This window comes from Prunus dulcis, chromosome 4 (genome assembly GCF_902201215.1).
Source record: "Prunus dulcis chromosome 4, ALMONDv2, whole genome shotgun sequence".
Taxonomy (NCBI): Eukaryota; Viridiplantae; Streptophyta; class Magnoliopsida; order Rosales; family Rosaceae; genus Prunus; species Prunus dulcis.
The window spans coordinates 9,022,832-9,049,970 of NC_047653.1; the positions used below are offsets into that span (position 1 = coordinate 9,022,832).

At 35.7% G+C, this 27,139-nt stretch overlaps 2 protein-coding genes and 1 pseudogene across 2 annotated transcripts; 2 read left to right on the forward strand and 1 right to left on the reverse strand.

Annotated features, from left to right (window-relative positions):
* The first annotated feature begins 6,773 nt into the window (after positions 1 to 6,773).
* LOC117625163 (9-cis-epoxycarotenoid dioxygenase NCED1, chloroplastic-like) lies at positions 6,774 to 9,248 on the forward strand. The gene has a single exon (XM_034356767.1). The coding sequence runs from the start codon at positions 6,997 to 6,999 to the stop codon at positions 8,893 to 8,895; it is 1,899 nt and encodes a 632-aa protein (XP_034212658.1). The 5' UTR covers positions 6,774 to 6,996; the 3' UTR covers positions 8,896 to 9,248.
* A 4,706-nt stretch (positions 9,249 to 13,954) lies between these two features.
* LOC117625281 lies at positions 13,955 to 17,226 on the forward strand (annotated as a pseudogene).
* Positions 17,227 to 18,521: 1,295 nt separating this feature from the next.
* Positions 18,522 to 20,517, reverse strand: LOC117626433 (gibberellin 2-beta-dioxygenase 1-like). Its single transcript, XM_034358124.1, has 3 exons — positions 19,899 to 20,517; positions 19,441 to 19,789; positions 18,522 to 19,124 (listed from the first exon to the last, which is right to left on the reverse strand). The coding sequence occupies exons 1-3, from the start codon at positions 20,297 to 20,299 to the stop codon at positions 18,873 to 18,875; spliced, it is 1,002 nt and encodes a 333-aa protein (XP_034214015.1). The 5' UTR covers positions 20,300 to 20,517; the 3' UTR covers positions 18,522 to 18,872.
* Positions 20,518 to 27,139: the final 6,622 nt, after the last annotated feature.

Here is a 27,139-nt window from a genome sequence, read left to right on the forward strand (position 1 = left end):
GACAATTATTCTTTTTCACTGAACTAGACCGTTGACCTCTAATACTTTTTTTGACGAGAAATATCTCACAGCTTCATAGAGAGAAATATCTTGAGATATTTAGTGATATACCCATTTCTAGCACTAATATTATAAATAAACCATACACAATTGAATTCCTATAAACAAACCCAAAAAAAACCCAAAAAATGATAGCTAGCCTTATTGAATTTAATATTGATTATTAAATTACTTTGATACCCTATTGAGTGCTTTGGGTATTTTTATGAGATTTTGGGGTTGGGCTTGTTTTAAGAAATTGATGGCAGTTTTGTAATTTATAAGAAGTTAAAAGCTTTTTTGTTATGTTGTAAATGGGCTTTGGGTGTGTTTCTAAAGTCCATTTTATATAGGGTATTTTTATAATTTGGGCCCCCATATTGGGTATAATAGTGAATCTCCCAAATATCTTCTTGCATTTATAGCCACCATGGCCCTCCTCCACCAAAATCATCAAATCATTGTTTCCTCACCAACATACCATTTCCAGTTTAGCGGATATGATTCTCTCTATATTTGCTTAGGCCGTGGTTTTAAATTGGATACTCACTCACTCACTCACACCATGTGTTCAGTGCTCAATTTGTTGTAGAGAGAGGCAAAGCCCACCCTCATCCCTAAATGCAACAGCCCCATGCCTGCAAACTCCCCCTTGTTTATGCACTTCCATGTGCCTTTCCAAATAGTGTCTTCAACCGGGGGCCATGTATGTTTTTGGTGTACCTTTTAAATTAAAAAGCAATTAAGCATGTTTGCTTGCATTTTAGATCAATCAAGTAAAGCAATCCCAAGAAGGGTCGGCTAAAGCAGGCATTGAAAATCACATCATGGATAGATTAATTAACACTTAACATTAATTGATCCAATAATAGCTATATGTACAATGTTCGTTGGTTTTTATTGGCAGTTGGTAGGTTTTTCTGGTAAAGTCAATTGACCCAGTGATTCCTTCTATTATTTTGGGTTATATTCCTATGACCAGAGGATACACAGAGTATCCATCCTATCTAGCTAACTCTTAGATATTTAGATATTTAGATATATTTAGATATTTAGATATTTAGAAAGAAATGGGCAATAATTGAAGATGTAAAGCTTCTAGTACCATGATACTATATAAGCCACCTTTAACCCCAAAAAAAATATCTCCCCCTTGGTTACATTACTTGTTTTTAGTGCATGCCCTTGTCATTTTTCGTTTCCTATCTTACATGTGATCATTCGACATTATTGAAAGATACGAGGATAAGCAAAAATACCAACCAATTGAAAGAATAAATTCAGCCTCACTTTCCATTCTGTTGATTATTCAAGTGGGGGAATATTTACGTAGGTGATCAGTGAAACTTCAAGCCTATGGAGGTGTATTTACCACCGTGAACGCAAAATAGATTAATCGCATTCTGCGATCAACTCTTTTGTCTTTAATTCGGAATGAAAGGGTTCGCTTTGACCGTTAAGAGTAGATAACCTGTTCCCTGTGTCTTTGTTTCTATTGCATTCTATCTAGGGTAATTCAAATCTAGATAATGTCAACCGTTGCACATGGCATTTGAAAATTAAAATGATTAATAGCATTTACTAATGTATCCGAGATCCTATTAACGATTTTCTCTGTCTCAAAAAATTACTTTGAACGTATATAATGTAAAACAATGTTACGTTGGACATTGCAATAGACATGTTGTTTATGCCTTTTAACAAATTACAATGCATGTTATTACAACACTTTCTTTCCTGTATAGCACAAATCAAAGATTTATTATATACGATTACATACCATTAATTCATTGTTTTGGGTCATTATTTCTTACGTACAAAACATAGATTAGCCTAATCTAACCTTTCAAGTCATATGGGCAAAATATTATAAAGTGTGCTTAGTCTTACCTTAATGAATTGAAAATGATCAACTTGGGGGAAAACAAAATGATCAAAGTGAAGCATGTGGCAGCATGTGCACACGTGGAAGATGATGAACGGAGTGATGACACAAATGATAGACCATGATCTTAATTGCGTAACCTAAAAATATTCACACTGGTTGTTGTGGTAGCATGCAAAAGCATTGACCCCATGCTATAGATATATGATTAGCTTCCAATTAATTTGTTAAATATTCCATTAATTCTTCTTAATCATAATTAACGACCATGATTGCTAATTGTTTACTGGGGATCTTATTATGAGATATCATATGCTGAAATAATTCCCTAAATCTTGCACGATTCACTCCATGTTATGGTTAGTTATAGGGTCATAGCCGCAGGCTTGATGATTACTTAAGAAGCTACAGTTTTAATTAGAGTACTAATTAAATAAATAATCATGTCATGTGAATCTTCCACTTGTCGTGGGTCACGAGCCTCCAAAAAAAAAAAAAAAATCATATGTCCATATTATATATGAATTTATAATCACAATTTTCCCCTGATCCTGGCCAACCCTGCAGCAGGTTTCACATCCCATGTGTATCTGCAACCCTGCTGCCCTGCAACTCATTAAATCTAGACATCTTACAAAAAGAAAGAAAGAAAGAAGAAGAAGAAGAATAAATAATTGTATGACCAAATAGCTTAACAGCAACTTGTTGTGTGTCCCCATGTTATTATAAACGTTAATGAAATCTTTTAATAATTGTGCTCCAAAATGTGCACACTGTCGTGGTTATGTGATGCACATGAAAATTCATTAATTATTGATTTAGTAGTATTTTTCTTTTTAACATTTTTTTTTAGTAAGAAAAAGAAGTTTTAAATTTAAATCTTCTTCCTTTAAAATAGAAAAAACACAATCACAGTGTGTAGTGCGGTTGGCAAATTGCCACATTCAGCTGGTGAACTAACTAGTGTCTTAATGGCAGGGGTTCGAAACCTGTTAGAAGTACTTTGTGGCCAGAGGCAAGCCAAACCCAGAGCAGGGATTAATCCCATCCTTTGAGTGTGGGGACACCTAGTGGTATTTACTCAAAATAAAAAATAGAAAAGACATAAGCATATGTGAATAAGGTCAGTTGGCCAAAGCAGAGAGTCCGCCCTCTTGCAGACTGCAGTCGAGTTCCATTCCCTTCCTCGACAACTTAGAGTAATTTAGAGTAGTTTAGATTATGAATTGTAGTATTAAAACAAATACAAATACAAAGCATATTATAATGTTATCATTGTTTTAGAGCTTAATTGAAAATGAACTCATGCATGTTGTGCAATTAATGCAGGTTGTTATATATAAATCCTGAACATTGTTTTACATAATATTATATAGAAGTGGATGAAGAAATAATTCACAAACTAGTGGGTCTCTATGGCTTTAATTAAGAAACGAGGATAGATTTATAGAACATACCAGATTTTCAGTCAGACTAAATGGTTGGCAGCACTTGTGCCTCATAAAACACAGAGAAAATATTCATAGACTCAGAATCTCGCATGGTGGTTGAGTATATATAAAATTGAATTGTTGGGATATATATATACACATATTTATATTGATTCTGTGCATTTTTTACTGTTGATTATTGAAGGTTGTTACAAATAAAAACTATACTGATAATTTATCATTCATCTCTGACCATGGCATACATGTGTACGCACTGACAATATAATGTATCATAAAGGAATTAAAGAAGAAAGAAAAAGAATAAACCCATATTATAGTAAAAATACTTCTCTAGAGAATCGTATAAAATAACTTAAAGTGAATATATGAGAAAGCATTATGCTTCTCCCTATAATTACTCCCAGACGAGAGTGCTTTATATAGCCTAAAACAAACTCAAATTTTTTAAGTTTTCTAGATATTTAAGAATTAGGTGGAAATGAATAATGGTGAATAGAAAAAATATAATGAGAGCAAATAATAAAAAAAAAGGGTAACAAAATAATAAAATTAAAATATAATCAGCTTTTGTATCATCGTCATCAGCGGCCACGTAGACAACTTAAGAATGTCGACGAAGATTCAATGGCAACTGACGAAAAGATCATCTCCATTAAATCAAGTAATATTTAAAGTGGCAAATTATATATTATTCCACCTTTTCGAGGTTAGAGTCATCCATGACATTAAGGAGACTAATCCCACTAATAAAAAATATGTAATTCATATGTGGAAGAACATGAACGAAGGGATGTGGCTGTTAGCCCATGATTAGGAAGTTGAGAGCCTCTTTAATTAATGCTCTAGATAAATTATGCAAGCTAGCTTTATCATCTGGATGATGGAAGAAGGAATCTCTACCCGCAATAAAAAGAAAACAACAATATAACTGGTAAATCATTTAAAATAAGGGCTTTTAATCACAATAGTGTACAACTTATATTTGAATTTCATTTTAGTCAGCCGACTTTTGATCCTATAATTTTCATACGTGTGTCAACTTGGATGTTATAATATAAATGAATTAATAACATTACATGTCCGTATTTAACTACCAGACAATAATTTCTTGAAATCATAATCCTCATCGTACTGTTTCTGTATTTATATATAATGAGTTCCACTTCACACAATCTTAAATAAAACTCTGCAAGTTATGCTAATTGGTGTTTGGATTAGCGCGTTAAGTAAAAGTTTAATACGTCTTAGCCTCTGACCACCGACTTTAGAGTTACTAAAAAGGAATCATCAAAGTTGTCTTCTTTCTTCTTCTTTTTATTTTTGGATAAAGAAGGCATCAAAGTCTTACCTTAAATTCTAGTGGTCAATTTCTCACAAGTTTGGTCTGGCGGCAAGTCCTAGATCCTGTTCCAAATCCATCATTAACACTTGCAAATGTGGATTAGGAAACCATATTTTTCATTGAATTTTTTTCCGACATAAGGAGGACACATGGGAATCCCATTAAGGTTTCGTGCCCCGAATGTTTTTTTTTTTTTTGTTTTTTTTCTTTCTCAAAAGCTAGTTAAATAGAAAAAGGGAGAACCTAAAATTGATTAAGACCTGTGTTATCTTAATTAAAATTATGTTTTAACAATGCTACCTATCTATTGAGTCATTGACTGAACATCTTGCCATGAATTTTTAGATTAATTTTAGAACGACTAAGAACAAGTTTTTAAAATAATTAGTTTGTATTATATTTCGTTTTCATTTCGTTAGGTACGAATTTCAGTCTTGCACTCTTGTTACCGTTCATATTAAGACTTTTTAAAGAAATTAATTACTAAAAATGCACTAAATTAAAACTTCCAAATCTCTCTCGATTAGTACATCAATTGTTTTTAATCACTTTCATACTGTACATTCACACATGTCTTGCATTATCAATAGTTTTGTTTTTTCATCGACCCTACCGTCACTGCAGGGTTTGATAATTAGAATATTTTTGTCGTGTTTAAATACTTTGTACATAGTTAGTTAGAACTTTTGCGCTTTTTAATTAGTGATAGAAGAAATAGATAAGCAAAATGAGACACACTACATATTTCTTTGATCTTTCTTCTTGTTTGCTGCAGAGTTTCTTTGACTTTTACAAAAGGTAGCATTTGTGCTCTCACAGATCCTATATTTTCTTTCTTCTTCACCTTTTTCAACTCTCATTTCTCTCATCTTTCCTTTTCTAATTAGAATTTTTTTTAAAATCTGTTTTGAATGTGGAAATAATTCAAGTTAGTGGCGTGTACCCTAACCGTGCATGCATGTGAAGCACGGCCTTATTTATTTATCCAAGTTGTATTGACTTCAATGGTAAAAAAACATATACTTTGTAGTCATGGAGACGTATGTATGCCAAGAGAGTAGGGAATGTGCCCATTATTAAAATAATGAATAAATAAAAAGGAAAGGAGACTAGCTTTTCTCAGATTCATTTTTTTAGTTGCACCATGGATTTCACTCACAAATTTTATAATGGTTTTTTTTTTAATTAAAAAAAAAAAAAAAAACTCAAAAAGAGTAGAATGGTGAGTGATGAAGATGGAGGAGGGTAAGCGTGTGGGGTATTCGATTGTGACCAAGATTTTCAGGGTGAAGGAGGAGACCTACAAACAACGACACGTGTTCCTGAATGACTCTGATTGCGGGAAGAACGCGGGGTTAAGACGTGTCCTTAGAGAGGGACCAATACCCACTCAAAAAACCCCAACAACACTTCCATTACTCTCTTCATTTTTATACTAACGGGCCAATAGCCTAACTCAAAACACTCCTACTTTGTCTCTTTTCATTTCTGAATTTCAAATTCATTTGTCTATACAAACGGTATTGAAGAATGGGAGTTCGAGTGCAGGAGTAGCTATTCTTAATTACTTAAATTCATCCCTATTACTCCATACCCATCAATTGGATAATAAAAAATATATAACTATGATGTTTTTGCAATACGACAATATTACGAGTCATAATATAATCAGATTCGAGCACATGTCGTCTTTTAACTACATTGCAACGCATGAATATGATAATGTGAGTGTGGTTTTGTTCTAAATGTAAGGAACTTTCTTTTTGGGATATGAATATAAAAAGGGAAGACCCAAATTGAATGTAATATAATATTGAGGGCTCACACATAATATAAAAGGGTTATAGAGAAAGGGGTCGTGTCAAGTTATTAAGCAACTAGACCCCCCCACCACCTCGTTCTGATCACTTATTGGCAATCCTAATTGAGCACCCATTCTCGTAAATCCAACACGTGGTCTCTCGCTACATGTTTGAGGTGGGCCTCCCTGCCTCCTTCTCCTCCCTATATATACTCTCCATCTCTCTCACCTGTTTCTTCAAATCTCACACTCTCTCATTCCATCTCAGTGTCTGCCTCAGCCACCCTCTCTCTCTCTCTCTACAAACCCAAACCAAAAGCAGACCATAAAAACACACACAATTTCTCTCTCTCTCTCTCTCTCAACCCAACAAGCACAAAATACACAAGTTTACGACCAATCAAGAGCCACCATTCTCTACTCTTACTAGCGCAGGCTTTTTTATTTCCTTTGTTTAATTTACTAAAATAGAGAAACCATGCCTTCCACTGCTGCAGCAACAACAGGCACATGGGTTAAGCCTGTAACTACTAGAAGACACCACCTTTCTTCTACAAACTCTTCAAATTTAGCTACAAACCAATTGGGTTTTCCCCCCTCTTCCTCCTCCAGCTCAATTTTCTTCAGCAGAAAACCCATTCACAGAAAATCAACCCCAAACACACTCACTTGCTCTCTCCAAGCCCCCTCTCTTCTCCAAATCCCCAAACACACCCCTTCCTATCAGCCGCCTTCCTCATCTTCATCAACCACCCTTTTCACTCCCTCCACAACCTCAAACCCAAAAGAAAACAAGACCCAACCTTCTTCTAAATCCTCAAAGCCAGTGCCCCAGCAATGGAACTTCCTACAGAGAGCAGCAGCCATGGCCTTGGACGCAATGGAGAGCGCTCTGCTATCAAAAGAGCAGCAACACCCACTTCCCAAAACTGCTGACCCAAAAGTCCAAATCGCCGGAAACTTCGCTCCAGTACCGGAGCACCAGGTTGAACACTCTCTGCCAGTCACCGGAAAAATCCCGGCCTCAATCCAAGGCGTCTACGTCCGCAACGGTGCCAACCCACTTCACGAGCCGGTCGCCGGCCACCACTTCTTCGACGGCGACGGCATGGTCCACGCCCTGCAATTCATAGAAGGGGCCGCCAGCTACGCCTGCAGGTTCACCGAAACGCACCGTTTTAGGCAGGAGCGCGACCTCGGGCGTCCCCTGTTCCCAAAAGCCATTGGCGAGCTCCACGGCCATTCCGGCATCGCCCGCCTCCTCCTCTTCTACGCGCGCGGCATGTTCAGCCTCGTGGATCCCACCCACGGCATCGGCGTCGCCAACGCCGGCCTCGTCTACTTCAACTGTCGCCTGCTCGCCATGTCGGAAGACGACTTGCCGTATCACATTAAAATCACCGAAACAGGGGACCTCAAAACGGTCGGTCGTTACGACTTCGATAAACAGCTCAAGTCCACGATGATAGCCCACCCGAAAGTGGACCCCACCACTGGCGAGCTCTTCGCGCTCAGCTACGACGTCGTTCAGAGGCCTTACTTGAAGTACTTCAAGTTCTCGCCGGACGGCGAGAAATCCCCCGACGTCGAAATCAATCTTGACCAGCCCACCATGATGCACGACTTCGCTATCACAGAACGGTATGTCGTAATTCCGGACCAGCAGGTGGTGTTCAAGCTGCAGGAGATGATCACCGGTGGGTCCCCTGTGATCTACGACAAGAACAAGATGTCACGTTTTGGGATTCTCGACAAGAATGCGAAGGACGCTTCGGGGATCCGGTGGGTCGACTGCCCCGATTGCTTCTGCTTCCATCTCTGGAACGCGTGGGAGGAGCCGGAGACGGACGAAGTCGTTGTGATCGGGTCCTGCATGACCCCGGCCGACTCCATTTTCAACGAATGCGACGAGAAATTGGAGAGCGTTCTGTCCGAAATCCGGCTCAATTTGAAAACCGGCAAGTCGACACGGCGCCGTATTTGCACCGAGAATGTGAATTTGGAAGCCGGGATGGTGAACCGGAACAAACTGGGGAGAAAAACCCGGTTCGCGTACTTGGCTCTGGCCGAGCCGTGGCCCAAAGTTTCGGGCTTTGCCAAAGTGGACCTCTCTACTGGTGAAGTAAAGAAGCATATCTATGGCGACGAGAAATACGGAGGCGAGCCTCTGTTTCTGCCCAGAGACCCAAATTCGGAGAATGAGGACGATGGGTACATTCTGGCCTTCGTTCACGACGAGAAGGAGTGGAAATCGGAGCTGCAAATCGTGAACGCCATGGATTTGAAAGTTGAAGCTACAATTCAATTACCGTCCAGAGTTCCGTACGGTTTTCACGGCACGTTCATAAGTTCCAAGGACTTGGAGAAGCAGGCCTGAAATTTCTACTGCCATATTATCCGTTTGCAGTTGAAAATGTTCAGAGAAAATTACAGAGGACAATTACCTGTGGGAAGCTATCTTATACGCCCCCGGAGTCTCCTCTGTTTTTTTTTTAATTTTTTAATTTTACTGTACGTAATTTTGGGTGTATTTAGAGATTTTAGGGTGAGAGGTTTTGGGGGGGGACCAGCTTGTAGCTTTGTGGGAGTAGCTGTAGGATTGGAGCTCAGCTGGTTTTTCTCCTTATTCTTTCACTTCTATATGTCGTATATAATATGACTATACAACAGAGTGTATATCTATCTGTATATATCTCTGTTTATTGTGTAATTAAAACCTGTCTCTGTTTTCTCTTGTTGAAACATGATGATGTTGGATTAAAAAAACAAGCAAATGCCAAAAAGGTGCGTGAGCTATAACTAATCAACTTCATTAGGCCTTTAATCAAGAAGACTGAACTAGAATGAGCCAATTATGAGCATCCAATGCAGAGACTGAAAAAACGTGTTCCAAATTGCAATTGAGTGGATATCCCCTACAATAGGCCTCTCAATATTTCCCGTTTAAGCATTAAGAAATCAGATTGAGGCATCAAAAGGTTGATTGATTGGATACTTTCTCACAAATTGCACTGCTGTTGCAAATGGGGGTGGCAATTCGTGATTGGTAGCTTGGTAAATGTTAGGTTCAGTAACCAATCCATCGCAGCAAGAAGCATCAAATCAGCACGACACTAGCAAAACAATTCAACCAGTGAGATATTTTAAATGACAGTATCAATATCTCAGTTGGGTGTGGATATTTTTAGTCAACTTTGCAAAACTTGTCGACCATAGGGTGACTTTTGAGAGTAATATTTTAAGGTTTTCCACATACAAATTGTTGCATACACAAATGATTTTGCTGCATAATCCCCACAATAACAATGATGCTTTAAAAGTAAGTAATTTCAAAGGTCGTCGAGAGGAGGTGAAAAGTGATTGGATGTTTTGATGAGATGATAGCACTGAGAGCTCAAGCAATTTGTTCAAGTCTTTGACTTTGTCATAAAAACAAAAGTTGTGGGTGGGTTATGATGTATATGAAACTCAATAATATCGGGGAAGCTTTCTTTCCCATATGAGTTGAGTGCTTTGGGGTGCTTGGAAACAACCTTCATAACCAAGAGGGTTTCTTCTGCAAAAATTTAGAGGCTCTTGAGATGGAGGATATGGGCTTTTCCTGTTCATTAATGTCTTTGGATTGTGGGTGATCAGTATGTAGGGCATGTGTGGTCTTATCTAGTTCTTCTTCCAAGTCATGGTCTTGTTTTGTTTTTATAGTGAGAAGCAATGTCTTCTATGTACTCAGTTGAATGAAACATGTTACATGATCTTGATTGGGAGCCATTCATTCTTCCCCTTTGCAAATGGCTACATTATACACTCCATCTATGGCATCTACATTATCAAACAAAGGATAATTCTAGTACCTAGGCTTAGCTAGTACACATTTGATTTGATGCCTCTCTTTTTTCTTGGGATCCAAAGAATATAGGCTTTAGAAAGCAAAAAAAGGTATGTGCTTGAGTAGGTACTTCTTGTGTCCCATTTGAGTTGGTGTTTGTCATGTCAAGTGTCTTTGAGTGGGGAGGGAGAGGATGAGCATACATTATGCATCTAGAATCAACGGTTTATATCATTCCCCTCCCCTAGGCCTTTCTTGGGTTGAAAACATAGGCTTTTTCATGTAGCCAAGGGATTTCTTTTGGTTCACTCAATAATATAAAAAAAACTATATCCACATAAGAATCTAGTTCACTCACTATATATGTCAAAAAAAATACAAGCCCTATAATTTGGCAAAATCTCAAGAGAATAAGCTATAGATAGTAAACTCTTGCCATGAGTGACACTAGTACGGAGGGGTCACGCTAAATGAAGCTCTAAGAAAAAAGTCACCTAATCAACAGGTGCACTGAATTACTTCTCTTATTAAAATGAATACGGCAAATTATAAGTGATTGGGTCCATAATCCTAGTCAGGTGGTTGGAGGTGAAAATTAACATGGATCGGATTATGTGTAATTCAGTCAAACCTTTAGGGCTCGTTTGGTGCCTATTATTAGATTGTATTAGATAACTCACTATATTAAGGTATGTTGAAGGAGAGAATGATGGTAGGAGTAAATGATTTTTCATTTTCAGAAATTAGAAGGGATTTTTATAAGGTGTAGATATCCATTTTGTGGGGATTATATGAGATAAGTATCTTTCATGAATAATCCATCTTATACCTTCAACTTGGACAACATTTCTTCATTCAACACGCCTTAAATCTAGTGTGCTTAGCTATATCTAATCCTTCCTTGCCACCAAACGAGCCCTTAAGGTCTTAAGGTCGTAAGATCATTGTCCTAATTAATTGGCAATGTATATATGTGTGTGTGTGTATATATATATAGAAAGATATCGCACAAAATAACTTGCTCTAATCTCACGGTCACCATTGTATTCTCAGAATGAAAGCATTGGCTTTGTCAGTTACGAAGAGGCAAAACAAATCCCAGCTCTGATCGCCATATATATATATATGTTATTCGTCTTAGGTTTCCTTGTCATTGTTCCTTTCATTCCATATGTTTCGTCCATTTTCCCGACAGTGCTCGTGAAAATAAAATCATAAAACTATCTCTTAGCGGCCAGTCACCTTCCTTTGATGAACAACTTTTGACAATGAAAGTGCAAACTTGTAATGGCCATAATTGATGCTTCTTTGTCAATCGATCCTTTAATTTCTCATCATCATTAGAGATTTTGACACTTGCAGATTTGCGATTCGTTCTTTTTTAAGTGTTTTGGCATGTTGCAATGAGGAGAGCCGACAAGGTTTGAATTCGACATATCTTATCTTATCATATTGTTTTATCGGAGTTTTTATACTTCTTACTTGTTTTTTTTCTTTTTTCTTTTTTCTTTTTTGGCATTTTTTCATGTAGGGTGATTTATGATTTCATGCCTAACTTCAGGGTTTATTCCACTCTCATTCTCACTTCCATTCTCCCTCTTTTTCCTCTATACTCTAGCACAAAAAATGAAAACTAAAAACTAAAATTCAAATGGTTATTAAACGGGCCCTAGAGTTTAGGATTAAAATTTTAAATTTTGGACAGAGGTCAAACTTTGGATTTTAGTCCTAAGTTCTAAATCATGAACGAAATTAATAACTTTGTCAATAATGATATATAGAAAAGGGGGCTACAAAGTTCATATGCTTTCACATTTTTGTAATATGTCATAACGCCCACAAGTTGCATAAACCATTCTCCTGAAACATCAACGTTGACGCTAAAACATTCTCCTCGCACACCTATGTGCATGAATCAAATCGATTCAAAATAATGCAGTTGTGTATTCAACTAACAAATCATCAAAAAGATTTTCCCAAACTCTACCATGGACACGTTTTGACACTAGAATCAAAGCTGACGAACACCCTTGAATTGATCAAAACTTTTTGTTGAAGTAGTGCTTCGTGGGTTTGGCTTTGCGCAATAATAATAATAATATTGTGAGAAATGATATGAGTTGGTACGTTGAAGAGCAAAATGAAAGGTCACAATCTGTGAAAAGTAGGGGAACTAACAATCATTTTTCTTTATTGCCAAAAGTAGATGCTCCTCCTTTCGACAACCATCACATTGCCACGTTTCACTTACTCATAGTGGAAGGTAATAGTAGTTACCAGTCGTTTTCTTCCTTCTTTCATTATTAGTAAAATGTGTAGCTACCTTACCAAGCTCTCATTTGTGGTCGAACCAAAAGAGAAGGATTTAATTTGCCCTTAAAAATATAAACAAAACATTTGACCAGTCTCTATTGCAGCGTACGTACGTGGTGCATGTATGCATTCACGTATACATGAATGTTCGATTATTTTTTTTCTTTTCGTTTACTGGAGATTCATATGCGTTTGTTTCGTCTTTGACAAAACATTATCAAATAAAAATCGTTAAAGAAATAGATAACACACAGTTCTACTTAAATACATGAAACCTGATAACCTACTAATTACTTTGTGAACCGTCATCCACATTTTGGTAACCAGTCGAATTTTTGTACCAACGTTATTTTCTTACTCCCAAACTTCATTCCAAATGGTGAGTCAAATCACAACACAATCACACTTGACTTCGTATACTCAAAACTCCACAATTTGTTTTCAATACTTTTCATTACTTAATTAATTTCTACACATCAATTTTGTACTCGGTCTTGACCGTATCCACTATCATATTAGTATTTCATTATCACGTGGATAATTCTACGCCAGAAAGGATGATATATACATGCGTACGTATCCAAATTCTTATCCCCATGAAAAGAGAATTACCTTTTTCTTGACCTAGACTCTTCTCTCTCTCTCTCTCTCTCTCTCTCTCTCTCTCTCTCTCTCTCTCTCTCAAAAGTAGGCATGCATTAGGTAAGTTAAAATTGTTAAAAAAAGATTGCCTACTAATTTGATAATACCAAATTTCCAAAAGACCCACCCTTTCCAAAGAATGTCCTCATGAAAACCACACATACCAAACTCACATAGTCAATAGTCATTAGGTCTAAGAAAAGCACCGAAGTTTTTTCCTGTATCTGGTCCGTTTTCACGAAGTATCTTATAAAATACAACGCTTGATTTCCTTTATATTTAATTAGGTCTACTTTGACCTCTATATATGTTGCAAGCATAATCCCAACGAGTAGTACACATACCAAATTTTTTTTTTTCCACAATTTTTCTCACAAACTATATATATATATATACGCATGTGTGTGTGCGTGTTAACATGTGTATTGACATATCATTTGGTGAACATATTAATATGATTATTAAGTATTATTATAATCGTAATCGGTCATGATCATAACTGCGATAATCTAAGAAATATTTATTGTGCGTTCATAATCAGAAGATGATGAGGGAATATAGTTGGAATATGGTGATAAATGGGTAATTTGGTGAGCAGCCGAGTGGCCAAAACATCGTATATGCGTCATGTAATAATATGTAAGCCACAGTACTGATGAGGGATGATGAGAGCACAGAAATGTTTGAACTGGTGAGTTACCAGATTTCCTCTTCGATTAATCTATTCACCCTTGGGAACAGAAGTCATAAACTCACTCTATATGTGGTTTCTCGAGAGGATTGAAGTCTTAATATGATCAAACCAGTTGACTTTGTCCTCGTATAGTAAAACTATTTTCTTAAGCCAATCACATAAATGATTTCGTGTCAGAATAATGAAGAAGGCACTAAACAACATGCATAAGGATTGACTAGGCATGCAACAGCCCAACAGAATACATTTTGGGATCGATACTACCAAATAGAAGATTTTGAAGCTGCAGCTCTCATGCCCGCACCTTGGAGGTTCTATAGTGGTCCACAGGGCCTCTAGTGAGTGTCAAAAGCAATCAAATAATTCGGTGTGCATTGGACTCACTGCACAGGGCCAAGAACTGCTTTCCACCGAAACGTTTGAAGGCCCCAAATTTTCCAATGCCTTTGGATGAAAGCAAACATTAGGTTGGCTACGTGTCGAGAGCAGAAATCGCGGTCCCCAATTCTGAAATCATAGTCGCGCTATCGTCAGTCGTTTAGGCGCGTGGACAACTTTTAGCCGTAGATAGTTGCGGGATTTTCGAGTGAGAGTCACACTCATTAATAAGTGGAAAATTTTCACGTTTCTGTGTGCTTGACTGATGCTGGCATTTTATTTTCTTATGATATTAGTAGACTATATCCGAATCTTTAGGGTTATTTTCCAAAGAGCAGCTACGTGTAATCCACCTAGTAGTCCACATTATTCATTGTAATTAAGCTTTCCTCTTTAGAGATACAGCCTTGTTTGGTGACATCATGGCCTGCCTCATGCACCCAAATAATAACTACCAACTTTGCTACAATATTCCATATATAGTATAGTCGGATATAGAAAGTTTGAATATTCACATGAACATCTTATCATTTTAACACTTATGTTTGATATTTATAGGAGTTGCGGCCTCATATGTCTAGAAGTTTCCAGACCAATAATTCATGCTTCTTCTGAAACTTCGATAGTTTGGAAATCATTTCTGAGGTGCATGCAGCATGAATTATATATGCATATAAAACACAGTTAAAATATGGGAAAAACTCTGGTGGGCCAAGAAGGTCTCTGGGATTTCTGCTGAGAAGCACCCTCTGGGTTTGCTTGAATTACAAACTCAGCCAACCCATGTTGAAATTTGATTACATGCATAACACGAGCAGAAATTTCCATAAAACCAATATGATATGCTCAAAAGAAGTACCAGTAGGGGGGGCAAGATCATGTGGTAGGATAAGGTAGATAGGAGATAATGAGGGTTAAGTTTCTGCAAAGAGAGATTTCTGGCCACAAGTTAATAAGCTTCCTGTAAACCTTTTTGAAATTGCAAAATCCTGGTTGAAGATTTCTTGGGATGATTGGATGCTTCTTTTTCTTCCCCAAAAACACATTACAAACGTGTATCGTATGGATCGACATTATTTGGTGTCCTATATGTAGCTTATATATATATATGCTTTTGCTAAAGTAAACTAATTAATCTTAAAAAAAATTTATGAAAGAAAGTTCAAGAGAAGATTAGCTACTCTCACCATCAACGTCATGACATACCCATAACCTCAAGTTGGAAGTAACTAATTAACCTAAATTTGATTGTAAAGATCCCATCATTTTGTCAAAAGAAAATATGTTTATTGGGTTTGTGGAATTTATTTCAGTTGAGTTGGGTAAAGCCCACAAAAACACACTGAGGGGGCAACTAACGTAAACGGCCCAAATCAAAGTCATATGATTCCCAAGTTTGATAATTTTTTTTTCTCTCTACGCATGATAGATCAGCTAACAAATCCCAGTTCTTCCCAAGAAGATTTTATAAGCCAGGTCACATCATTTAGTTGGGTTTGTTTTGTATTTTTACTAATGATTAAGTAATTATATTGTACAATTCAATTTATTTACTAAGGTGGGAGAGGCCCTTTGGGTTAGGCCAACATGGCATAAACTATAAACAGAAGTCACGCAATCTTTTCAAAGTGTGGCTACCTCTTTGCTACACTTTTGTGTTTCTGTTATGGCAGGGATTTCGTCGAAAGAAAACCAACCAGAAGGTTTAGCAATGGATAGGTCCCTCAGATTTCGTCGGTAATGTAAATGTAACATTTAATTAAGTGATGGCATGCTACATTTTTTTTTTTTCCTTAAGTCTCTTGGTGTGTGTATGTGTCACATATAAAACCCTCTGTACACTTTTTTTTAAAAATAGAGACTAATTGTCTTTTTTTTTTCTTTTTTTTTTTCCAGCTGAAAGATTTGGGGTCAAGGATCTCTTGCCAGCTTATCTCAGTCCAAATCTTCAGCTCCAAGAACTCCCCACTGGTGTAAGTTTTGCCTCAGGTGGTTCAGGATATGATCCTCTCACTGCTAAATTAATGGTATGGTTTTGGTTGATAGAATTCTGCTTTTCTTACAAAAGAATAAATGTATCTTATTTAATCCTTTTCTTTCCGTTGAAATAACACTCTGTGTTATCAATGTCGGATCAACTAGAGATGTTCAAAAGTTATATCAGAAAGATAAAGGCAGCAGTTGGAGAAAACAAAACAGAGAATATACTGTCGATAAGCATATTCCTGGTGTGCTCAGGAAGTAATGACATTGCAAATACATATTTTTCCACACCATTCAGGAGAGCCAATTATGATATCCCTGCAGCATACACTTATATATTAAACAAGTTGGGTTGGGTTAACGTCGAGTCATCTGACACGATTAATTAAACATGTCGAGTTAAGGTTGAATTACATGACCTACTAATACAAATTGTCACCCCATTGCTTGGTTATGAAGCTTAATTAGTTGGGAATTTCATAGTAAATTCTGTTTATTTCTTTTGTGTGAAACGTTGTAATGGGTTTGAATGGCTGGACAGGAACTTTATGGACTTGAGGCAAGAAGAATTGGAGTGATGAGTGTAGCAGTAATTGGATGTGTGCCATCACAGATTCACAGAGGACATTGGGTGGGGGCAAACAGAGAGGATGCTCAGAGTATGCCAACAATGCAACTATGCTTTTCAACTCCAAACTCTCCACCCAAATGGACTCTCTCAATCAACTGCGTCCAGATGCTAGACTTGTACCTATCTTGATACCTACAATCCAACCCTTGCTTTAGTTCAAAACCCTACTCATTATAGTAATCACAAACCCATCATAGTTTTGAGATTCTGGTTCACTCCAATAGGATCGTTCTATTGCTAGATGTCTACGTTACAGTGTTTATTGTTATTTAATTTGAACCGTACATTAAAACAATGTTATGTCTTATCAAATTGACACACTATAAACATAACATAGTGGAATTTCTACAAGAGAAATCTCTCATTGTCAATCATTATGTAATAAATGACAACTATATCCCTATTTTCGTCCAATGAGTTTGTTTAATAATTTGATTTATAAAATGCATTCTCGACTTTTAAGACTTAGAAATTGTATGTATAGATATTTACCTACCTTTTTTGGTCAATGGATATTTTTCCTACCCTTGGCCCTAACCGTGGTCTCTTTTTTTCCTTCAAAAAGAGGCTCAAACAGTGTAGCGCATCCCATACGTCATTCTGGGCTGCAAAATTCTCTTAGGAGCAGAACCTTGACTATCAATTTGGGTTGTTTATCCCCTGGGCCTGTGGTTGCAAACCTTGGCTTTAGTCCTTCGTACTATTTAAAGGTTTTTCAAATAGCTAGGATTCATGCAACATAAGTTGCCTAATTTTTGTTAAGTAAATTAAATCGTTGCATCTATGCAACATGAGTATCTATCTCACGGATTAATGTTCATTAACCACCAATAATAATACGATAATTGGGAATCTATTAACACATAAGTTAATCAAGACTTTGTTATCGTTAGTCATCAAAGTTGAGCGGTTTGAAGAACCACTAGATTTTATTCAAGATATTATTTTAGAGAATGTGTTCGTGTGAAGTAACTATTACATCTCATGCACCATATAGATAGATTTGGTGTTTGGGGGGCCACAAACTTAAAATTGAGGGATTTTTTCTGCTATCTATGCCTATACTCTCTCTATTTAGCAAAGGAGGTGAGAAGATAGAGAGGACAAGGTCACCTCACACCTGTGAATAGCAACACCTCTGCCTCCAATCATTTCAAAGAAAAGAAAACCATAAAACCAAGAGCCTACATCATTAGTGTGAGTGTGAGTTCAAAAATTAAAGATTCCTCTTTGTGTAAGTTCAAAATTAAAAAAGTCTTTTTCCAACCAAGCTGGACTTGAACATTCTGGTAAAGCTTCTTGACTGTTGAGTTGTAATTGGTGGTGGTGATTTGCACTCGGACTGAGGAATTGGACTGACATCAAAATCATTGTACTGAGGAATGTAGTTGTTGCTTATCTAAACCATATCGATTAGACCAATTAAAAATTGTCAATGATTTTTGCGTGCACCACCAAAGAGGGGCCTTGATTCTTAATTGACCTGATTATTGGAGAGAAGAAAGAGAGAGAGACAACAGCTTTGTACGAAGTTGATTGAAAGAGTACAATAATTCTTTTTACATCATTAAAAGCTTTATGAAACAACAGTTGTAGATTAAGATGAACAAATATCTTGTGGGGCCACACTGATCAGAAAGTAATAATCCACCTATTTTCATAGATTTAAAAATAAAATTACCCTAAAAAAAAAGAAAAAAAAGCATGATCATGTTTGTATTTCTAAGATGAAAGGTAGTTTACATGGAAGTAGTTGGTAGGGGAAGGGTGAAACAGAAGAGATATAACATAGAGGATTCCATCTGTGGAAAACTTGATGAACTAATTATGATCTTAACCTAATAAACAAGTAGGACAATTTTTTTTTTTCTGTTTCTGGCGGCTGATTTATGAGGCTGCAATTCTCTCAAAGTTTCCAAGCCTATTATCAGCCAGTCTTGTGTTGTAACAAGTGCTTTTGTACTCAAACCATGTAAACTCTTTGTACATGCTTTCCTCCTCTCCTTTCATGACAGATTGCAGTGGAGCTATTTTCTCACTCAAGGGTGGCCCCCCAAAATAAATCATTGAAACTCTTGATTTTGAACCATTGGCCAAAACCCTGTGCCTCACACTTTGGAACCTCCCATTGGTCAAAACCTGCAAATCCAACCCACCAAGGCCCCCATTAGATTAATATGAATGATAATAAGAGAACAGAAGAACTTGGAACAAACCCAATAGAAATAAATAAAAGATAAAAACAAGGATGTGGTGTTTATCTAAACTAAACAGTTGAATGTTCTTTGAATCAAATATATTTATATATATTCATATCTTATCCGTGGTAATAGGGAACTGACATGGAAATAGGAATCTTCCTCTACAGGGAACTGATTTGCAAATTAGAATCTTTGTTTTTACTTGTTGTTTAAACAGTTTTTTCAGCCAAAAGAATAATAAAAAGTAGCAGTACCTGCAAAGAGTCACCAACATTGATGAAGAAGGAGTTATGATCTGGTGGGACTGGAATCCAATTCCCATCTCTCAATGAAATTTGGAGGCCAGATGTGTTGTTGGATCTCAGCACAGAGATGATTTGTGGGTCTGTGTGCGCTCCAAATCCAATCACATTTCTGGCACTCAAATCTTGAAGCTCTGGGCATGGTGGGTAGTGATTTAACCTGAAGTAAGAGTCACTCTGTTCATCCATCAAAAGCTTGCTGAACACATTCCTTGGTTGAATCTTTAATCCTTCAGCCATCAGTTCAAGAATCTCACATGCCATTTTCTTCACAGCTGATATATAATCATTCAAAGCAGAACTGCAAGGACAAAAGAAGACATTTTTTTAATCAAGAACTTGACATGAAAAGAAAAGGAAAAAAGAATCAAAATTCCCAACTTCTGATTGATTGTGCTTGAATAGCATACCAAAACTCTTCTGGGTTCTGTCCAAAAACTGATAAAAATCTCTGGGAATTGGATTCTATGTTGGCTGTTAGAAGAAGGTACTCCACCCAACCAACATCACCATTCTTCCCAATATGCTTGTTACCATATCCAAAAGGATTAGGTTGCCCTGCTTTTTCTTTCTCAGAAAGCGGCAAGGAGAAGAATTTGATGGCCTCAGATTCCAACCTGGTAATGAATTCCATTGGAACACCATGGTTGATGATCTTGAAGAACCCAAACTCCTCACAAGCCCTGACGATGAGCTGTTTGGAGTCTGGTTTTGAAAGGTCTACTAGAGGAATCCCAGCAAAGAATTTGGAGACTTTGCTGCCTCTAGGATAAGAAAAGTTTTCAGTAGGTGGTTTAGTCACAAACACCATTGTTGCAGTAGGTGTTCTTGCTCCTCTGTGTATGTGTGTGTGTTTATGGTAAAAGAGTGAAGAAGCTGAAAGATGAGAGAAGTTGATATGGATGATAGAATTTTTGTAGATGTGAAGAAAGTTGATATGGCTTGAGTGGAGGGGCACTTTGAGTTTGAGCTAAACTGGTCTTGCCTATTTATAGGGGGGGTAGCAGAGAGAAAGGACTCGGAACCTTCATGTAATAAACACTCTAGAAAAAGAAAAAGAAAAAATATATTTTTTTTAATGAAAATTTATTTATATGACCTTAAATAGAAAGTTTACATACATTAAAAGAATAAAATATATGACTTACTGTTATTTTACTCTGCAGCCTTTTAAATGCTATGGCCGGTCTAGTCATCACCCTCCCAAGGGACCTAATGAGTAGTGACTATTTTCTGCTTGCTCCCCTGAAAAGGACATCACAGTCAATTTATAAATCAAAAGGAAAATGGACACGTACGCTACATTCATTGAATATTTATCCTCCATTTCTTTCTTCTTTTTTTCTTTTTTTTTTTCCTTATTTTTTTATGTTTTTGGTTCTTGTTCTTCTTACTATAACGAGGCCACGTCTTTACATACTAACGGTTGATTTCCTAAAATTAGAGCTTATATATAAGCTCTATTTGAAGATAGGTTTAAGCCGGTTAATACAGAAAAATGGAATTCGAACTTGCGACATAAAACTTCTTAATTACCAAACTTAAAAAAACCCTTAAAAGTAATGGAGCATTATCCAAATCTTCTTGTGGATCAAAAACATAATCAGGATGTCCACTCAATTTCATAAGATTGATCAATTTTGAGCCTCTTACTTTCATTGTATGCTTCCACTAAATCTTCTTACGTGTCAATTTATTTATCCTCTTTGTTCGAGCAATTTACAAGGCTGCTTCGTTATAAAATACTGCACTTTTTAAGATTGCATGCAAACTATCTCCATATTCCTTAAGCTTGTTTAGTTCATATTATGTGTCTTTATTTATATTAGTCTTTCTGCACGCACTTCTTTATTTACAAGAGGTTTTTTTATTTTTTATTTTTATAATAAATTTATTTTAGAATTAAAAAAGATAATGGGTAGTTGTGTTCTGCAAAAATAAGATCCATTATTTGATTTTTCTTTTAATTTGATTTTTTTAAATATAAAAAAGTGTGAATTTACTATATTATTCTCATTTAATTCTTAATGTTTACATTAACCAATAGTATTTTCTAGTATTTTGAATGTTTCATCATTCTCTGCATTTTGCTAAATATATAAATTATATTAGAAAAATTATTTAACGTGCATTACATGTTTTCCTTTATTTCCTCTGGAAAAGTATATGGAAAACACGCCCGGTTAAATTTTGTAGACAAATATAAATATAAAAAGATTGTATTTCCAAAATGAACAAGAAAAATATAGGTAGTGGGTGAGCATATCTTAACTCCTAGCTATACCTATCTTTCAAGCTAGAGGTTAGATGCGAAGAAATCTCTCTTGATGGAACATCAATATCATGTGGCATGTCCGCGTGATGTTATGAACATACTCAAATTATAAAATGTGCATTATTATTAATATCTAAATTCTGAATTCGAAATTTTAAAAGTTAAATTCAACAAACGTTACGTGGTATATGAATGGCAATGTATTATTCTCCTAATCTACATCTACTAAACAATTTCTCATTTTTCAATCATGCTCGTAGTAAGTTAAGTTTCAGTATTTTTTAAATAAATAAAAAACAGAAAATTATTTTAAGAGCTTTTTCTTAACTATCTCTTCAAATTTAAACTTATGAACTCATTTTTCAAAAATAAAAGATTAGTGGTAGGGGTGGGCACGGTTCGGTTTGGACCGATTTTTGCCTCAAATTAGAACCGATCCGATACTATTTATGCAGTTTGGTTCGGTTCGGTTTTAATTAAAAAAATTCAAAAACTGTCCGGTTCGGTTTGAACCGGTTTCGGTTCCGGTTCGGTTTTGAACCGGATTATAAAAATTATTTTTTAAAATTGTTTTGTAATACAATTCTCAACTGAAATATTATTTTTTTACTTGAAAATTAACAAATTATTCAATTTCATATAAAAATAAATATTAAAGTGAGAAAAGAGAGATATTTTGACATTGAACTTGGATAAATATTAGATTTTTTTTAGTGAAATTAAAAATACAGCATTAAATATAAATATATATTGAAATTATATATTTTTTTAGTTTCACCGGTTCGGTTCGGCCCGGTTCGGTTTTTGAAGACATGGAACCGGATCCGAATCCGGTCCAAACCGGTCCGGTTCGGTTTTTGACCGGTTTTTGACTTTTTGGTCAACTCGGTTTTTTTCCGGTTTGGTTCGGTGTGGTTCGGCTCGAATTTCCGGTTTGCCGGTTTGAGTGCCCACCCCTAATTAGTGGGGACTTTTTTTTGGAAGAAAAATCTTTGAACTTTATTATCAACTTTCAGGGATACGGCAAGTGACAGTCCCAAAAAAGGTGAAGGAGATTGGAACGAAAGAGAAGGCCATCACAAACGGTTATAATGGACTTCAACTACCAAAAAGATACTCACTCTCAAAATTCCTTTTTATTGAGACTTGGGGCAATGTTTTTATACATAATTTCTCATCTAAAATGTGATATTCACCTCCACATAATGATATATGTACTTGTGGTTGTTGTTAGGTCCATGTCTCTTTGTTTCTAGATTTGTACAATTAGGGTTTTGGGGTTTGGTCCCCAATTGTACCAAAATTTAAATAAATAAAGATAGAATGTACATCCAAACTTTATTCATTTGTAACTAATAAATCATTAGATAATTATCATGTGAACCCTACCAACATGCTATTTCTATTTATCTTTTTTTTATTTATAATTATATATATAAAGTGATAAGACTAACCGAAAGAGCTCCTTTATAAAGCACCTATAGGTCAAGATAAACATGGGTGAAATTAGAAGCTCAACATAAACATGGATGAAGTTAGAAGCTCATACAAATGAGGTTTTTGTCTTTTTATTTAGCATTATTTTGATACAATCAACATTAGAAGAGGAGAACTCAAATATAGACTCTCATTTAAACAATATCGAAAAATGATGACTCTAAACTCAACTTCTCGTGCCTATATTATATATATTCTTAACTACTAGAATTACAAACTTCTAGTTTAAAATTTTAAAAGTTTTGTTCTTCGACCCTAGTTTCCGATTTTATTTCAGAATTAAGCAATTTAAGTTTCCTTCAGAGATGCGAATGTATGTTCTTATGAATCTAAAAAACGACTAATTTTTAAAGCTATAAGTCTCAATCACTAGTTTTTCTGTTTACAATTAGATTCCACGTCCCAAAAGTCCCAATTTTGGAACAAAAAGAAAGCATATAGAATATAGATACGTGTTCAAAGATCAGCCTGGAGTTGAAAGGGCGTGCTTACAAAAGATTTGGAATTTGGAAGAAAGAAATAGGCAGCGCCAGGCATCAGCTTTGGCCTATAGGCAGGGCCCACGAAGAGACCGTAAGCTTCTATCTCAATCAGTTTTAGTCTATCTCAGAGTGACGCGGCCTTATAATATTCGCATTCATTTTTGTCGGTCGTATTTCTACACACACCTATTATTTTTTTTATACAAAATTCTAAATTATTTGGTCGTGTGTTCTACATCATCATTATTATTTTGATAAAACGATATTTTAAACTATTCTAATGTACGGAATGAGAATTTAAATGTAAGAATGTAGACACATTATCTTGATTAATTAAAGTAACTCAGAATACGTACGAAATATTGTTCTTATTATTTTTGGGTTTCTGTTGGTGGTGGCACTGGCAGCACAGTTGTTAAACTATTAAGGGTCGCACGCCAGGTTGGCTTTTTTTTTTTTTTTTGCTATTTACTATTTTGTCCTCCTCCTAACACTACCTCTCTCTTCCCGTCTCTTTTGATATATCCCATCACACACCGAAACACGCTTTGCTTGCTTTCATATCTCTCCTCCTCACTCACTTCAGATGCTTCTTATCATATCATTGATGGATAATAATGTCCCCCACTTAGGATCTCCTATCCATATGTTCATTTCTTTGAAATATGCCTAATCTTGTTTCAAATGAGTTTAATGAATTGATTATGAAGTTTAAGAATGATGTGGTCATTGGTCGGAAAAATTATTGTAGGATACAGAAATATCGTTACCTGATGTATAAATAGCATGATTTGAGGGTATCATGACGTAATGATATTACAATCTCACTTAAAAATTAGTCGGTTATAACGTCATTCTCCATATCATTTAGCATTTTATATAATGAAAGTGTTTAAATCGGGTGGGTAAGTGAGAGATGATAGTTTTCTCCTTTATCTTTTATCATTTCTCACCTCTTCATGTCTCTAAAGTCTGAAGAGTGTTTGATGTTTTCTCAAAATTTTCAGGCTGGAGTATCCAAATTATATTCATCTACCTCCTCTTCGGTCATTGCATGATGACCTCTTCTTGCATCATTGAATGGATGACAATTTGAATGGATCTGAACCAAAGAATGAATGTAGCCAAGTTTAGGACCTTCGGTGCTAAATGATGTGAGCATATACCAAAATAAAAACAAAGCAAATAAGTAATTAAATAATGTGCAAATGGCCATTTAAATATCCTACTAAACTGTATTATAACTCAAAATCTCTTGCCCCGGGGTCTAATCCAGTGAAAAATGATCTTTATTTACAAACCAAAGGTCTCAAGTTTAAAATCCACATGACATTATAGTTGTGTGTGTGCGAGAAATCCTTCTCCCATGTAGTTTAGACTATCGCTTATATTAAAAAACAAAAATCTCATAATGCTGGAATTATTCACCGTACTATATATGGGTCAGTTTTAGTACTATACAGAATCCCAGGAAATATTTACTTTGTCGATCAAGTGTACTTAAAACTAGGGTCTCTAGTACTTCTGCAGACAGATGAATGTGTCCTCTATAAAAAGTGAAGAATTATTATTTATCATGATCGCAGACATTAAACAGAGTAAAATCCTTATTTCTTTTTCTTTCTGTTTTTTTTTTTTAAATAAAAAATATTTATAATTTGTTAGTTGATTTGAACAGAGAGATGCAACGAATGAGGGCGTTCTAGAATGAAACACAAAACTATAGGCTTTTTCACATTACAGATAATTTGGACAGAAAACAGCTCATTCATCTGTGTGCTGCAAATTTGATTCGACCCATGTTCAAGGAAATGAAGAAGATTCAGCTTTGACCTATGTTTCTATTCAATGGATGAAGCTTCTTGGACCCTAAAAATGAACAGACCTCAAAACCCCTTTTCTCCTTCCCCCTTCCCTTTAAAATAAAAAAATAAAAAAACCCATTAGATTTTTAAGGGTGGAAAATGACATGAGGAATTTGAATGCCATCACATCACTCACACAATTATTTGCTCACGTTTCTCTCTCTGTGCTCAATTATATATCTCTTTTCCCTTGAGATGCTGAGATGCTTTCATAATTAATTATATATCATGCTGCTGATTCTGCTGCTGCTGTTGCTGCTGCTGCCGCCTTACATATATAAATATAAATATATATATATATTTATGCATTTTAGCAGAGACTTAATTCTTGTGCAGTGAGATTTCCTCATATGAACATGTGATGTTGACTCAGTTGATGTAGACATAAATCAAAGTGCAAGAGCTCTAGAAGTTTTTGACTGTGTCGACATAGATACGCAGCACAATACAAACACGTATATAATACATTTTAAGAAAAATAATGTTATTTTTTTGTCAAACTATTGGTACCGTAAGACTACAAATATGACTACAATTTCAATATATTATGTAAAAAGATAGTTTGTCAGAAAATATGTAAAACTTAAAATTCTATAACTCCATAAAAAAAAAAACATTACTCCAAATTAGAAATAAATTAAGAACCCTCTAAAAATAGGAAACAAGCATCAATAGGCCAAATTCTAAATCATCTTGTGAGAGATTTTCAATTCCAAGTAACCGTAATTGGACAAAATCAAATCAAATGTGTCTTGTAATATCAGAAATTTCATTCTCTTTTCTTTGTTTATATCATTCACTTTTCTTCGATAGAAGTCAAAGGCTATGACAATACGTTACATGAAATTGTTAGAGAAGTGTCAAGAAAGTACGTGTTGGATAGGGATCAGAAAAAGTACCAACACGTCATGGTGATGTACATGCTAGATTAGAGTTACATAGGTGTCAACTCTGTGTTGATGTGCACGTCATATGAGGTGTTAGATGAGTGAATGAAAGGTCAGTGATGTGCATGTCATATGATGTCTTAGACGAGTATAAATAAATGGTTAGTACACATCATATGAGGTATTCGATCATTATAAATGAAGTGCCGGTGTCGTGTTTGCATACGATACGAGTATAACAAGGCAATTTCAACCAGGTCAGATGATACATGTCACTTTGTAGTTGAGCTACAATAAAAGAGAAACATTAGTTTTTTTCTTATGGACAAGGAAAAAAGCATTGTCCTCATCATAAGATGTGATCAAATAAATCATTATCACCTAGAAAATGAAGTATAAGTTTGGGAAGTAGGCAAAAACTTGAAACCCATGAAATGGAAGTCAATTAAATTTTTTACTAGAAAGTATTTATATAGGGCCAACTAATATAGAGGTGGACCCAGAATTGTATGTGTGGGGGGCTAATGTCTCTGGACGGATATAATAAATATCCCGCCAAATACTGAACGAAAACGAAATTCTTTAAATAAACGATCCAAAATGGCTTGGGGGTCACTAATTTCACTCTAGTCAATACTCATGGAA

What these genes read in the sequence shown, in the direction of transcription:
- LOC117625163 (XM_034356767.1), top strand. Translation starts at nt 6,997, where the DNA reads ATGCCTTCCACTGCTGCAGCAACAACAGGCACATGGGTTAAGCCTGTA.
- LOC117626433 (XM_034358124.1), bottom strand. Translation starts at nt 20,299, where the DNA reads ATGGTGTTTGTGACTAAACCACCTACTGAAAACTTTTCTTATCCTAGA. An exon ending in CAGAACCCAGAAGAGTTTTG is followed by an intron (nt 19,790 to 19,898) that starts GTATGCTATTCA and finishes TTGTCCTTGCAG; the next exon opens with TTCTGCTTTGAATGATTATA. An exon ending in ATGTTGGTGACTCTTTGCAG is followed by an intron (nt 19,125 to 19,440) that starts GTACTGCTACTT and finishes TTGGATTTGCAG; the next exon opens with GTTTTGACCAATGGGAGGTT.